At 49.5% G+C, this 14,043-nt stretch overlaps 1 protein-coding gene across 1 annotated transcript in view; it reads right to left on the bottom strand.

Annotated features, from left to right (window-relative positions):
- Window positions 1-769: 769 nt before the first annotated feature.
- RSPO3 (R-spondin 3) overlaps window positions 770-14,043 on the bottom strand; it is an 86,801-nt gene continuing 73,527 nt past the window's right edge. The window contains exon 5 of the mRNA XM_009909533.2: window positions 770-1,553. Coding sequence (XP_009907835.1) covers window positions 1,360-1,553 — 194 coding nt within the window. The 3' untranslated portion in view covers window positions 770-1,359. The remainder of the gene's footprint in view (window positions 1,554-14,043) is intronic.

A 14,043-nucleotide genomic window follows, 5' to 3' on the forward strand; every position in this document is an offset into this window, starting at 1 on the left:
CCCGGCAGAAAAGGGCAGCACCATGCACAGGAGGTTCCACCTCAACACAAGGGGGAACTTCTTTCCTGTGAAGGTCACAGAGCACTGGAACAGGCTGCCCAGACAGGCTGTGGAGTCTCCTTCTCTGGGGGCTTTCAAGGCCCATCTGGCTGTGCTCCTCTGTGACCTGAGCTAGATTGTATGGTCCGCTCTGGCAGGTGGAGTTGGACTCGATGGTCTCCTTGGGTCCCTTCCAACCCCTGGCATCCTGTGATCCCTGTGAAAAACACACAGGGCCATGGTCTACTTTTCTGGGTTTTATTAACTCAACATTGTCTCCTACAAATACGATTTGTCATTCACCAGAAGGTTTTGCAATGTAGACTTAAGTTACACATAGGTATAAAAAGCATAAACCAGCACACACGGCGTCACTGTTTAGGCCAGGAAACGTTGTGTTGTCCCACAGAGAAAAGCACTGCTCAAGCTCTCCTCCCTTGCCTGCTTCCTCAGGGGTTCAGTCTTCCAAGCTGCAGATGCTTCTGGCTGCTTCTCCCTCAGCTGCTGAAGCCTGGCTGCCTTCCCCCCCTGCTGCGTCTCGCCCGCGTGCGGAGCGCGGGTCAGGGAGCCACGGAGCCACCCCGTCCTGTTCCACCACAGGCTATAAACCTTTTGGGTTCCTACTGGCATCCTCAGAAATGGGTTGGTTGGTTGGTTGGTTTGCTTGCTTGTTTGTTTGTTTGCTTGCTTGTTTGGCTGTTTGCTTGCTTGTTTGGTTGGTTGGTTGCTTGGTTGCTTGCTTGTTGTTCCTCCTCTCTCTTCATATCTATGTACAATATACGAAGGGCTATGATCGGTGGCTGGGCTTCAGACACCCCACTTGCCTCCTCCTCCTTCCAACAACACCTGGACAAATATTTTACAAAGCAACAGAACCTGCTCTCCTCTGAATGTCACTCATTATTATATTGCTATATTTTATACCCTATTATTACTATATACACAAAACAAAACAAAACAGAAGGGAAAGAAAAAAGTCTTAATTGCCTTTTACAGATGCATGGAAGCATAGAACAGAACAGTTTGAAGAGTAGCCCATTGGGGTTGAGTTTTAGGTTTCTCTTTCCTTTTTCTTTGTTTCCTCCCCTTTTTTGTTTCATGCTGTTGTTGCTGTGGGTGTTCTGTTTTCCTCTTGGCTCGTGGCACGCTCTCTTTCAGAACCTAGGGGTTGCTCGGAGAATCTAGGAAGGACTTGGAATGTTGGTTCAGGGTTGCTCAGAACTGGTAGCCTCAGGGATGGCCTGAAGGGTTGGAGCACCTGTCAGGGCGATCTGGTAGAGATAGCAGCATCATAAGACTCCCAACAATCACAGAGGGCTGTTAGTGTGCAGTGTCAGCGGGGGCCAGGTTCTCCTCTTTGTTTGGGGCTTTCCTTTTCTTCGGCTGCGTTTTGCTGTTGCCTTCCCTCTGGTCCTGGTTCTGCCTGCGGGCTGCTCGCCCTTTGCCTTCCTGCCTGCTCTCCTTGCTCTCCTCTTTGTTGGAGTTTTTCCTTTTCTCCTCCTTGGTTTTTTTCCCTGCAACGAAAATGGGGGCAGGTTAGAAGGGGTTTTCTGGGAGCGTGGCAGGCTGGACAGATGGGCAGAGGCCAACAGCATGGCATTCAACAAGTCCAAGTGCTGGGTGCTGCACTTTGGCCACAGCAACCCCATGCAGTGCTACAGGCTGGGGTCAGAGTGGCTGAGAGCAGCCAGGCAGAAAGGGACCTGGGGGTAGTGGCTGATAGTAGGCTGAACATGAGCCTGCAGTGTGCCCAGGTGGCCAAGAAGGCCAGTGGCATCCTGGCCTGCATCAGGAACAGTGTGGCCAGCAGGAGCAGGGAAGTCCTTGTGCCCTGTGCTCAGCACTGATTAGGCCACACCTTGAGTCTTGTGTCCAGTTCTGGGCTCCTCGAGGATATTGAGAGGCTTGAAGGTGTCCAGAGAAGGGCAACAAAGCTGGGGAGGGGTCTGGAGCACAGCCCTGTGAGGAGAGGCTGAGGGAGCTGGGGTTGCTTAGCCTGCAGAAGAGGAGGCTCAGGGGAGACCTTATTGCTGTCCACAACTCCCTGAAGGGAGGTTGTAGCCAGGTGGGGGTTGGTCTCTTCTCCCAGGCAACCAGCACCAGAACAAGAGGACACAGTCTCAAGCTGTGCCAGGGGAGGTTTAGGCTGGAGGTGAGGAGAAAGTTCTTCCCAGAGAGAGTTGTTAGGCATTGGAATGTGCTGCCCAGGGAGGTGGTGGAGTCCCCATCCCTGGAGGTGTTCAAGAGGGGATTGGATGTGGCACTTGGAGCCATGGTTTAGTTGTCAGGAGGTGTTAGGGATTAGGCAATAGGTTGGACTTGATGATCTCTGAGGTCTTTTCCAATCTGATTGATTCTATGACTCTATGATTCTATGTACCAGCACCTCCCACCAGTCTGACTCTGAGCAAAGAGTCCCTGAGGAGTTCTATGAATGTCTTGCAGACTTGAAGCCCTTCTCCCACAGCCAGGGGCATAGCTCCATGTACTCCATCAAAGCACAGCTGGTTTGAGGACACCCATTGCTGAGGCTAGGTAGTATTGACTGGTCTAAATTTACCCAGAGCATATACTGAGAAGAGAAGACTCCAGGGGAACCTTAGAGCTGCCTTCCAATATCTGAAGGGATCCTACAGGAAGGCTGGAGAGGGACTTTTCATGAGGTGTCTAGAGACAGGACAAGGGGGAATGGTTTGAAGCTGAGGGAGAGCAAGGTGAGACTGGATATTGGGAAGAAGTTCTTCAGTGTGAGGGTGGTGAGACTCTGGAACAGGTTGCCCAGAGAGGTTGTGGATTCCTCCTCCTGGAGGTATTCAAGGCCAGGTTAGCCAAGGCCTTGAGCAGCCAAGCCTAGTTGAGAGGTGTTCCTGCCCATGGCAGGGGGGTTGGAGTGGATGAGAATGGATAATCATCCAAGGAGAGGAGGGAGAGATAATGGAGAGAGGTTCAAAGGAGGTGAAGAGAAGGCAGAAAGCAAGGGGTAAGACTAAGATCCTTAGCATCCTTGTCTTGTTGTGTATCTCTGTGGGATTACTTGGCAGCTTCTTCATCCTTTGCCATCACTGCCTGAGATCAGAGAGCAAGGGAAGGTTTAGATACACATCAAGTCAAGCAGGGAGAATCATCTGCCAGCCTCACCTGTTTCTAAACAAGAGTAAAGCAGTGAAGCTTTAAATGCCAACTGGCACCCCAACTTTTAGCTAACCAGTCAGAGGTTACCCTGATACATACACACCCCCCTGCAGAATCCCTCTCTGGGTTTGCCCATGCCATGTCAGATGCACAGAGATGGGCAGGGGAGACCTGCAGAGTGGGCCTGTGGGGCTCAAGGAGAGCTCCCAGCACTGGGAGAGCTCCAGGCAGAAGTGGGGCAGCATTTCACCCAGCTGCAACACTGTCTCTTCCTAATGGATAAATGACAGTATGGAATTTCATTCCCAGTGGTTTGTAAATACAGTTGGCCCCGGATGAAATGTTAGTTGAATGGAAACTGTCCAGACATCCAGTGTTTGACATTGTTTGCTTGGTGATTAGCCAAAATCCTTCAGCTGTGACTTCCTAGCCACAGGTCTTGAGAGTGTGTTTGGGATGACATTTAATGGCCACATTATGGATTGAGTGGATTGAGGTCTGGATCGAGATGTGTGGAGGAGAGGAGGCTGAGGGGAGACTTCACTGCTCTCTACAGCTCCCTGAGAGGAGGTTGGAGTGAGGTGGGGGTTGGTCTCTTCTCCCTGGTATCAACTGACAGAATGAGAGGAAATAGCTTGCAATTGTGCCAGGGGAAGGTTAGGTGGAGGTTAGGAAAAATTTCTTTGCTGCAAGAGTGGTCAGGGACTGGAACAGGCTGCCCAGGGAGGTGGTGGAGTCCCCATCCCTGGAGGTGTTCAAGAAATGTATGGCCAGGGCACTTGGGGCCATGGTTTAATGGCCATGGTGGGGTTGATGGTTGCACTCAGTGATCTTAGAGGTCTTTTCCAATGGAAACAATTCCACACTTCAAGAATTCCATCTATACATTTACATGTATGTGAGTTCATAGATTAAGACTACACTATCTGTGCCTTGCTAGAGACTTACATAGGCATGGCTTTACTTGTTCTATTGTGATAAAGGGCAAGCAAAAGTGATCTCTGGATAATGCCTAAAACTCAGCCCTAACTCTCTTCTGCTCTGTGGATAACTGGTTTGGAGCCCCCAGTGTCACTTTCTACATGGCTTAATGCCATCACCTCCATGCTCTTGCTGTCTGTGAAAGGATCTGTCCTCTAGACCTGTGCTGTTCTGGCAGTGCCATGAAGCACAAGAGGGTCATCTTTATCCAGGCTGCTTGTTTTGCTCATTGCATCATTGGTTTAGTAGGAGATTTTATGCTGGAGAGGAACTAGTCCCCATCCCCAGAGGTGTTCAAGAGGGGATTGGATGTGGCACTTGGTGCCATGGTTTAGTAGTCATGAGGTGTTGTGTGACAGGCTGGACTTGATGATCTCTGAGGTGTTTTCCAACCTTATTGATTCTATGAGTCTATGATTCAGTACCTGCTCCCAAACTGGGATGAAACCAGGGTAGATGAAACCTGGCTAGATGAAACCTGGCCAGATGAAGAAACCTGGCCAGCTGCTACAGGCACTCAGGAGACTACACTGAGTGTGAGAGAAGCTGTCAAGAGACCAGGACAAACCACATCTTCAGAGACTGCAACCTGCCACCTTCTCTCCTAGTCACAGGGGTCAGGTGGGTACAGGCAGTGGGTTACATGGCTCCAGCCACTGAGATCCAGCATCCCTTGGCTCCCCCTCTTCAGAGCTGCCACCAGACGCTCCTGCTGCTAGAGGACAGTGCCTGGTGCCCACCAGCACTGCCTGTTTGCATGGGAGTGTGGAGGAGGCTTTTTAGGCTGGAGAGGAGAAGACTGAGAGGGGATTTAATCAATGTCTATCAATATCTGAGGGCTGGGGGTCAAGAGGGAGGGAACAGAGTGGATGAGGCACTTGGTGCCATTGATTAGATTGCTAGTTGATTAGATGGTGTTGGGTGATAGGTTGGACTTGATGATCTCTGTGGTCTTTTCCAACCTGGGCTGGTCTATTCTATTCTATCCCATTCTATTCTATTCTATTCTATTCTATTCTATTCTATTCTATTCTATTCTATTCTATTCTATTCTATTCTATTCTATTCTATTCTATTCTATTCTATTCTATTCTATTCTATTCCATTCCATTCCATTCCATTCCATTCCATTCCATTCCATTCCATTCTACCCATTCTATTCTACTCCTATTCTATTCTATTCTATTCTATTCTATTCTATTCTATTCTATTCTATTCTATTCTATTCTATTCTATTCTATTCTATTCTATTCTATTCCATTCCATTCCATTCCATTGGAGGTGTTTAGGAGGAGGTTTGATAGGGTGCTTGGTGCCATGGCTTAGTTGATTATATGGTGTTGGATGGTAGGTTGGACTTGATGATCTTGAAGGTCTCTTCCAACCTGGTTAATTCTATTCTATTCTATTCTATTCTATTCTATTCTATTCTATTCTATTCTATTCTATTCTATTCTATTCTATTCCATTCCATTCCATTCCATTCCATTCCATTCCATTCCATTCCATTCCATTCCATTCCAAGCAGACTGAGAGGAATGTTTTAGTCAAGATGTGGTTTCTTGAGCTTCTAATAGTAGTAAGAAGTAATAATAGAAGTAATAATATGGCATTAAAAGAACTTCTCTTCCAGCAGTGAAACTTCCTCCAAGCCAACTGCACTGGAGAAATGAGTTTGTAGTCAGTGCCCAAGTGAACTTTCTTGCAGACAGGGGATACTTTACTGTTTCTAATAATAGCAACTTGATACAGTGAGGAAAATCCATGCTGTAATTTGGAGAAGGGAAGTGGTCCAAATGAACTGCAGCCATGGCATTAATCCACACAACAATATAATTAGCTGTCAAATCAACTGAAAGGTGCTGAGTCCTTCTTAATCTGATTTATAGCCCCTGGTCAAAGAAATCCCTGGCTCTGTATTTATGCAATCCATAGTATCACAGTATCATAGTATCAGTCAGGGTTGGAAGGGAGCACAAGGATCATCCAGTTCCAACCCCCCTGCCATGGGCAGGGACACCCCACACTAGATCAGGCTGGCCACAGCCTCATCCAGCCTGGGCTTAAACACCTCCAGGGATGGGGCCTCAACCACCTCCCTGGACAACCCATGCCAGGGCTTCACCACTCTCATGGGGAAGAACTTCCTCCTCACCTCCAGCCTCAATCTCCCCACCTCCAGCTTCATTCCATTCCCCCTAGTCCTATCACTCCCTGAGATCCTGAGCAGTCCCTCCCCAGCCTTCTTGTAGCCCCCTTCAGATCCTGGAAGGCCACAATGAGGTCACCTGGGAGCCTTCTCTTCTCCAGACTGAACAGCCCCAACTCCTTCAATCTGTCCTCACAGGAGAGGTGCTCCAGCCCTCTGCTCATCCATGTCTGAATACATCTCGCAGCCTGCGAGCCAGGGGGGTTCCAGAGAGGTCATCGCGCTGCAAGAGCAACGGAGCTGCTGGAGGGCCTTGAACACAAAGGCTAATGAAGAATGGCTGAGGGGACTGGGGTTGTTCAGTCTTCAAAAGGCTGAGAGAGGTATCATCACCCTCTACAGCTCCCTGAAAGGAGGTTGGAGTGAGGTGGGGTTCATCTCTTCTCCCATGAAACAAGTGACAGGACAAGAGGAAATGGCCTCAGGTTGTGCCAGGGGAGGTTCAAGTTGGCTGGTTGGGGCCATTCGGTCTGCAGAAGAGAAGGCTCCCAGGAGACCTTATTGTGGCCTTCCAGTACCTGAAGGGGGCTCCAAGAAAGCTGGGGAGGGAATTTTGAGGCTGTCAGGGAGGGATAGGACTGGGGGGGAATGTTTTGTTCAAACGTAGATTGAGATTGGATGTTAGGAAGAAGTTGTTCCCCATGAGGGTGGTGAGAGCCTGGCACAGGTTGCCCAGGGAGGTGGTGGAAGCCTCCTGCCTGGAGGTGTTTGCAGCCAGGCTGGATGTGGCTGTGAGCAACCTGCTGCAGTGTGAGGTGTCCCTGGCCATGGCAGGGGGGTTGGGACTGGCTGAGCCTTGAGGTCCCTTCCAACCTTAACAATTGTATGATTCTATGATTAGGAACAATGTCTTCCCAGCAAGGGTTGTCAGGCACTGGCACAGGCTGCCCAGGGAGGTGGTGGAGTCCCCATCCCTGCAGGTGTTTAAAAGCCAGGTGGATGTGGTGCTGAGGGATGTGGTTTAGTGGCAGTGGCCTAGCAGCAGTGGTGGGGTTGTGAGCTCTGGACTTGATCTCAAAGGTCCACTAGACCTATGGCCATATTTTATGGAGTAAAGAGAGGAAGGGTTGGTCATGACTTGGGAGAAGTCAGTACTCAAAGCACAGTGTGACAGAGGGTTGCTTACTGACAAAAAATCCCCTGGGTTAGCTCCTGCAGGTCACAGATTTCATCTGCTTCAGGCATTGTCACTTACTCCCACCCTGTTATACCCAGCTGTAGTTACTGGAGGGAACTCAGAGCAGCATATTTGCTCACTTCTCCCTTCCACGGGCACCAAACCCCCAAAGCACCGCAGCAAGGCTGACTGTGCAAACTGCTTCAGTGTGGGCTGCACAGGGTAGGTCTCAGGGAAAGCCCAGAGGGATGAGAATCTGGAGTCAGGCATTTGGGATAATTGTATTTCTTTTGGAGAGATCACTCCCATGAAGAAATTTACCCTGGGAGAGCAGAAGAGGCAAGAGAAGTCACTGAACTGTGCTTGCTGGGGCTGCAGGCACCGAAGTAATAGGCTCCTGTCTGGAAGGGTGCTGGCACATCTACTGGGCATATCACCATGGACCACAGAATCCTCCTCACTACACTGTAATAAGCTGCAGAGCCATAATAAAAGACCACAAGCCACAGCTGAGATGTGCCACAATATTCTTTCACACCCCTCACAGCCTCAGCTGACCCTTCAGCACTTGCCTGGCTGCTGGAGCAGGGAGTCCTGGGGGACAAGTTCTGCATGGGCCAGCAATGTGTCCTTCTGGCCAAGAAGGCCAATGGGATCCTGGGGTGCATCCAGAGCAGTGTGTCCAGCAGATCAAGGGAGGTTCTCCTCCCCCTCTACTCTGCCCTGGTGAGACCTCACCCTGAATATTGCATCCAGTTCTGGGTTCCCCAGTTTAGAAGGGACAGGGATGTGCTGGAGAGAGTCCAAGGGAGGGCTACCAGGATGATTAAGGAACTGGAGCACTGCCCTGTGAGGAGAGACTGAGAGCCCTGGGGCTGTTTAGTCTGGAGAGAAGACTGAGAGGGGATTTAATCTATGTCTATAAATACCTGAGGGCTGGGGGTCAGGGAGGAGGGCACAGGCTCTGCTCAATTGCACCCTGGGATAGGACAAGGGGCAATGGATATAAATTCCAGCACAGGAGGTTCCACCTCAACAGGAGGAGGAACTTCTTCACTGTGAGGGTCACAGAGCCCTGGAGCAGGCTGCCCAGAGAGGTTGTGGAGTCTCCTTCTCTGGAGACTTTCAAGCCCCATCTGGATGTGTTCTGTGTGACCTGTGCTGGATTCTATGCTCCTGCTCTGGCAGGGGGCTTGGACTTGGAGGTCCCTTCCAACCCCTAACATCCTGTGATCTGTGATCCTGTGGAGCAATGTCAGCAGTGGTGCTCCACTGCCAGTGCTCCAATATCTCCACAGGCCATGAGGTATGGGGACAAAACTTGAGGGCTAAGTGCCACCACTCTGTGTCACCCTCCTTCTCACCTGTCCACACCCTTTCTCAGGGGCCTTTTATTTCAGTCCTTTTAGACCAGAAGTCTGTCACCCTTTCCTCATGGTGTGACCTGGATAGCCACACCACAACATCTGTATAGTTGTCTCTGGAACAGCTCTGGAGAAGAGAAGAATTGTGGGGGGGAATCTCACCAGTGTTGATCAATACTTCAAGGGTGGGTGTCAGGAGGATGGGACCAGGCTTTTTCCAGACAAGAAGTAACAGACCCAAACTTGAACATCTAAACATGAGGAGGAATTTCCCCAGTAAGGGTGGTGGAGCACTGGGACAGGCTGTGGTGTCTGCTTCTCTGGAGACTTTCAAACCCCACCTGGATGCCATCCTGGGCAACCTTTTCTAGGTGACCCCACTCTAGCAGTGGGGTTGGACTAGGTGATCTGCAGAGGTCCTTTTTATCCCCTACCATTCTGTGATTGTGTAGCTCTGTGACATGTACTGAGCAAAGACAACAGTAAGAAGCCCTAAACCCCCAGGCCCTAAACCCCCAGACAACAGCTCCATCTACAAGTAGTGGTGGGATTGTGAGCTCTGCTTGGACTTGATGGTCTCAAAGGTCTCTTCCAACCTCAGGAGTTGTATGGTTCTGTGATTCTGTGACCTAGTGACCAACTGACATGCTGTCTCCTCTTAAAAACAGAAGCATTTCTCATCACTCCTCAAGTGGTGTTGGAGCCTAAGCCCTACAGAAGTCTTTCTTGTGAGACTTTGGAACCTTGAGCTTCATTTGCCTCTGAAAATAGGATCTTGACTAGCAGCTTGCATTCACTTGAAAAAATGACTCACTTGTGCTGTATGTGCTTGCCTGTCCCTGCAAGAAGAGGCCAGTGCTGAGGCAGGCACATTAGGGTGAATGGGAGTGCTGTGTCCAGGTACAGGAACAGACCAGGGCTGTGGAACACCTGTTTGCATAGAGCAGGGAGAGGGAAAAACCAGGAGGCTGAGCAGATGAGCTATGCCAAGACAGGTGAGGTCAGGCTCATCTGCTGCAGCAGATGAAGAGCAAGTTGTGTCCCAGGACGTGTCTAGGAAGTAGGAAGGGATTGTTTCTTCCATGGGCTACTTGGGCAATGACACTGCTGCCTGCATGAGCTCAGGAGCAAGGCTGGTGGAAAGTCCCTGGCTTAACTGGCTTGTAATGAATCACAGAGTGCCAGGTTGGAAGGGACCCCAGACTTCATCTGGTCCAACCTTTCTAGGTGATAGTGGAGCTGAAATGAGCTGGCCCAGCAGCCTGTCAGGATGAGTCTTAATACGGACTGGTGTAGGGGAATCCACTGCTTCCCTTGGGAGATGATTCCAGTGTCTGACTGTGCTCATGTTCTCTAGTCCAATGGGAATCTCCCCAGCAGAATAGAATAAAATGGAATGGAATGGAATGGAATAGAATAGAATAGAATAGAATAGAATAGAATAGAATAGAATAGAATAGAATAGAATAGAATGGAATGGAAAGGAACGGAATGGAATGGAATAGAATAGAATGGAATGGAATGGAATGGAATGGAATGGAATGGAATAGAATAGAATAGAATAGAATAGAATAGAATAGAATAGAATGGAATGGAATGGAATGGAATGGAATAAAATAGAATGGAATGGAATGGAATGGAATGGAATGGAATGGAATGGAATGGAATAGAATAGAATAGAATAGAATAGAATGGACTGGAAAGGAACGGAATGGAATGGAATAGAATAGAATGGAATGGAATGGAATAGAATAGAATAGAATAGAATAGAATGGAATGGAATGGAATGGAATAAAATAGAATGGAATGGAATGGAATGGAATGGAATGGAATAGAATAGAATAGAATAGAATAGAATAGAATAGAATAGAATAGAATGGAATAAAATAGAATGGAATAGAATGGAATGGAATGGAATGGAATGGAATGGAATAGAGTAGAATTAGAATAAACCAGATTGGAAGAGACCTTCAAGATCATCAAGTCCAACCTATCACCCAACACCATCTAATCAACTAAGCCATGGCACCAAGCACCCTATCAAGCCTCATCCTAAACACCTGCAGTGATGGTTTAGACAGGTTGGACTTGATGATCTTTGAGGTCTCTTCCAACCTTGGTGTTTCTGTCATTCTGTGATTTAAGACTAAAGGAATCAGATGCAGTAGCAGTGGTGGGCACCAAGGCCCCTTACCCTGTTGTTCAGAGTGTCAGCAGGTTGGCAGCAATCTCTAATCTCTGGTTTTCCTGGCACTGCTACTCCAAGCCCTCCCCTTAGCCCCCAGGCTGAGGTCATAAATGGAGTCTTTTTTAGAGACTTAGCTCAGCTGGTGCAGGCTTCTGAGCAAAGCAGAAATCAAAGTGTGTGATGCTGCCTTATGTCAGAGCTGCATGTTTAGTCTGCCTCTCTAGAAATAATCAGGAAAAGTTACACATGACAAGAGACAGATGCTAGTGCCTCAGCAGCCAGGGGAACTCTTTCTAGTACAATAGTGGGGGGGCTGGGGGGTAGGGAAGAGAAAACACACGAAGAAGCTTGCTCCTGGAGCACTCAGATTTGTTCTCTGGAGGGAAGGACAAGCAAGAGAACTTGTTTGCCTTATCTTTACTTAAACCAATCATAGAATCACAGAGTCAGTCAGGTGGGAAAAGACCTCAGAGATCATCAAGTCCAACCTGTTACCAATACCTAACACCTCATGACAGCTAAACCATGGCACCAAGTGCCACATCCAATCCCCTCTTGAACACCTCCAGGGATGGGGACTCCACCACCTCCCTGGGCAGCACATTCCAACAGCTAACAACTCTCTCTGGGAAGAACTTTCTCCTCACCTCCAGCCTAAACTTCTCCTGGCACAGCTTGAGACTGAGTCCTCTTGTTCTGGTGCTGGTTGCCTGAGAGAAGAGACCAACCCCCACCTGGCTCCAACCTCCCTTCAGGGAGTTGTAGAGAGCAAGAAGGTCTCCCCTGAGCCTCCTTTTTTCCAGGCTGGGGTTGCCATGTGACAGTGCATCATTGAATCACAGAATTATAGAATCAATAAGGTTGGAAAAGACCTCAAAGATCATCAAGTCCAACCTGTCACCCAACACCTCATGACTACTAAACCATGGCACCAAGTGCTACATCCAATCCCCTCCTGAACACCTCCAGGGATGGGGACTCCACCACCACTTAAAAAGGTGCTTGTATGGTTTGTATGCAGCCATAAAAACACCTTTGCCTCAGGGAAGCAAAGCTTGGATTTGGGCTCTAATGCTAAGTATGGATCCCAGAGGGCATTTCATAGAATCATAGAACACAGAATCATGAAATCATTTCATAGAATCATAGATTCAGAATGGTTTGAGTTGGAAGGGACCTTAAAGATCATCCAGTTCCAACACCCCTGCCATGGGCAGGGACACCTCACACCAGCCCAGGTTGCTCAAGGCCTCATCCAGCCTAGTCTTAAGTACTTCCAGAGTTTGGCCACAACTTGTCTGGGTGAGGTTTTCCAGTGTCTCACCACCCTCCTAGTAAAGAACTTCTTCCTAATGTCCAATCTGAATTCAGTTTAAAGCCATTGCCCCTCTTCCTATCACCACAAGTCCATGTGAAAAGTCCTTTCCCAGCTCTCCTGTAGCCCCCTTCAGATGCTGGAAGGCTGCTCTAAGGTTTCCCCAGAGCCTTCTCCAGGATGAACAGCCCCAACCCTCTCAGCCTGTCCCTGTAGCAGAGGTGCTCCAGCCCTCTGATTGTCTTTGTGGCCCTCTTCTGGACCCTTTCCAACAGATCCATCCATGTCCTTCTTGTGTTGGGGACTGTGAGTGCTGCCATTTGTGAGAGCTGACTCCAGCACCTGGCCCAACCCATCACAGAGAATCACAGAAACATTCAGTTTGGAAAAGACCCTCAGGATCACCAAGTCCAACCCAGAACCTACAAGGGTCACCCCTAAACCACATCCCCAAGCACCACATCCAAACCACCATGAAACACATCCTGGGGTGGTGACTCAACCACCTCCCTGGGCAGCTCATTCCAACTCCTGACCACTCTTGCTGTGCAATTTTTTCCCCTACTGTCCAGTCTAAACCTACCCAGGGGCAGCTTGAGGCCATTCCCTCCTGTTCTATCACTAATACCCTATGAGAAGAGACCAGCAGCAGCCTCTCCACAGCCTCCTTTCAGGTAGTTGTAGAGAGCAATGAGCTCTCCCCTCAGCCTCCTCTGTTTCACACTATCCATCCCCAGCTCCTTCAGTCACTCTTGATCAGATTTATTCTCCAGGCCCTTCACAGCTTCCTTGCCCTGCTCTGCCCTGAATACAGAATACAGAATTAACCAGGTTGGAAAAGACCTTTGAGATCATCAAGTCCAACCTATCATCCAGCACCATCTGATCAACTAAACCATGGCACCAAGGGCCTCATCCAGTCTCTTCTTAAACACTGCCAGTGATGGTGACTCCACCACCTTCCACTGGCTCCAGCACCTCCACATCTCTCTCATATTGAGGTGCCCAATACTGGACACAACACTCAAGGTGTGGCCTCCCCAGTGCTGAGTACAACTCAGTTCCTGCCCAGGGAACGTGGACATCTTCCATGGTTTCATTTGCTGGCATGGGTGCAGCTGTATGCTCCCCCTGGAGCCCCATCCTTACGTTTCCTGATGTGCCAGGAAGGCAAAGGGAGATGAGGAGTGGACAGGAGGCCCCTCTGGCCCCGCTCTGCACGGGTCACTTGTCCCCTCCACCCTAGGGGGGGGTTGTTTGCCTTCCCTCCTGGGGTGACACCTGTGCTGACAGGTAGACAGGAGCTTTTGAGTGTCCCACGGGTCACCTGGGCCAGCCTGATGGATGGCTCAGCAGGCTGGCAGCAGCAGCCAGCCAGGGCGATGGCAGCTCCTGACGGATCCACTCAGCAAAGCCATCAGCCCAGAGCCAGGCTGCTCTGGCTGGAGCCCACATCCTGCCCTCTGGGGTGCTTCCCCAAACACACACAGGTCACCAAGGTTGGTCCCTGGCATAAATGAGGGCAGAATTGGCTCTCAAGGATCCTTTTCACAGCCAGGTGTTGAAAAAATGACCATGTCTTCCTGTTTCACATCTCTAGGGTGTGTGTGCTAGCTCAGCTTGCCACAGCATTGATCCTCCCCTCTCCAGGCAGTGCCAAGACACTTTCATGGTGCTTTGAGTGACAGGTCAGCTTTC

This window comes from Dryobates pubescens, chromosome 28 (genome assembly GCF_014839835.1).
Source record: "Dryobates pubescens isolate bDryPub1 chromosome 28, bDryPub1.pri, whole genome shotgun sequence".
Lineage (NCBI taxonomy): Eukaryota > Metazoa > Chordata > Aves > Piciformes > Picidae > Dryobates > Dryobates pubescens.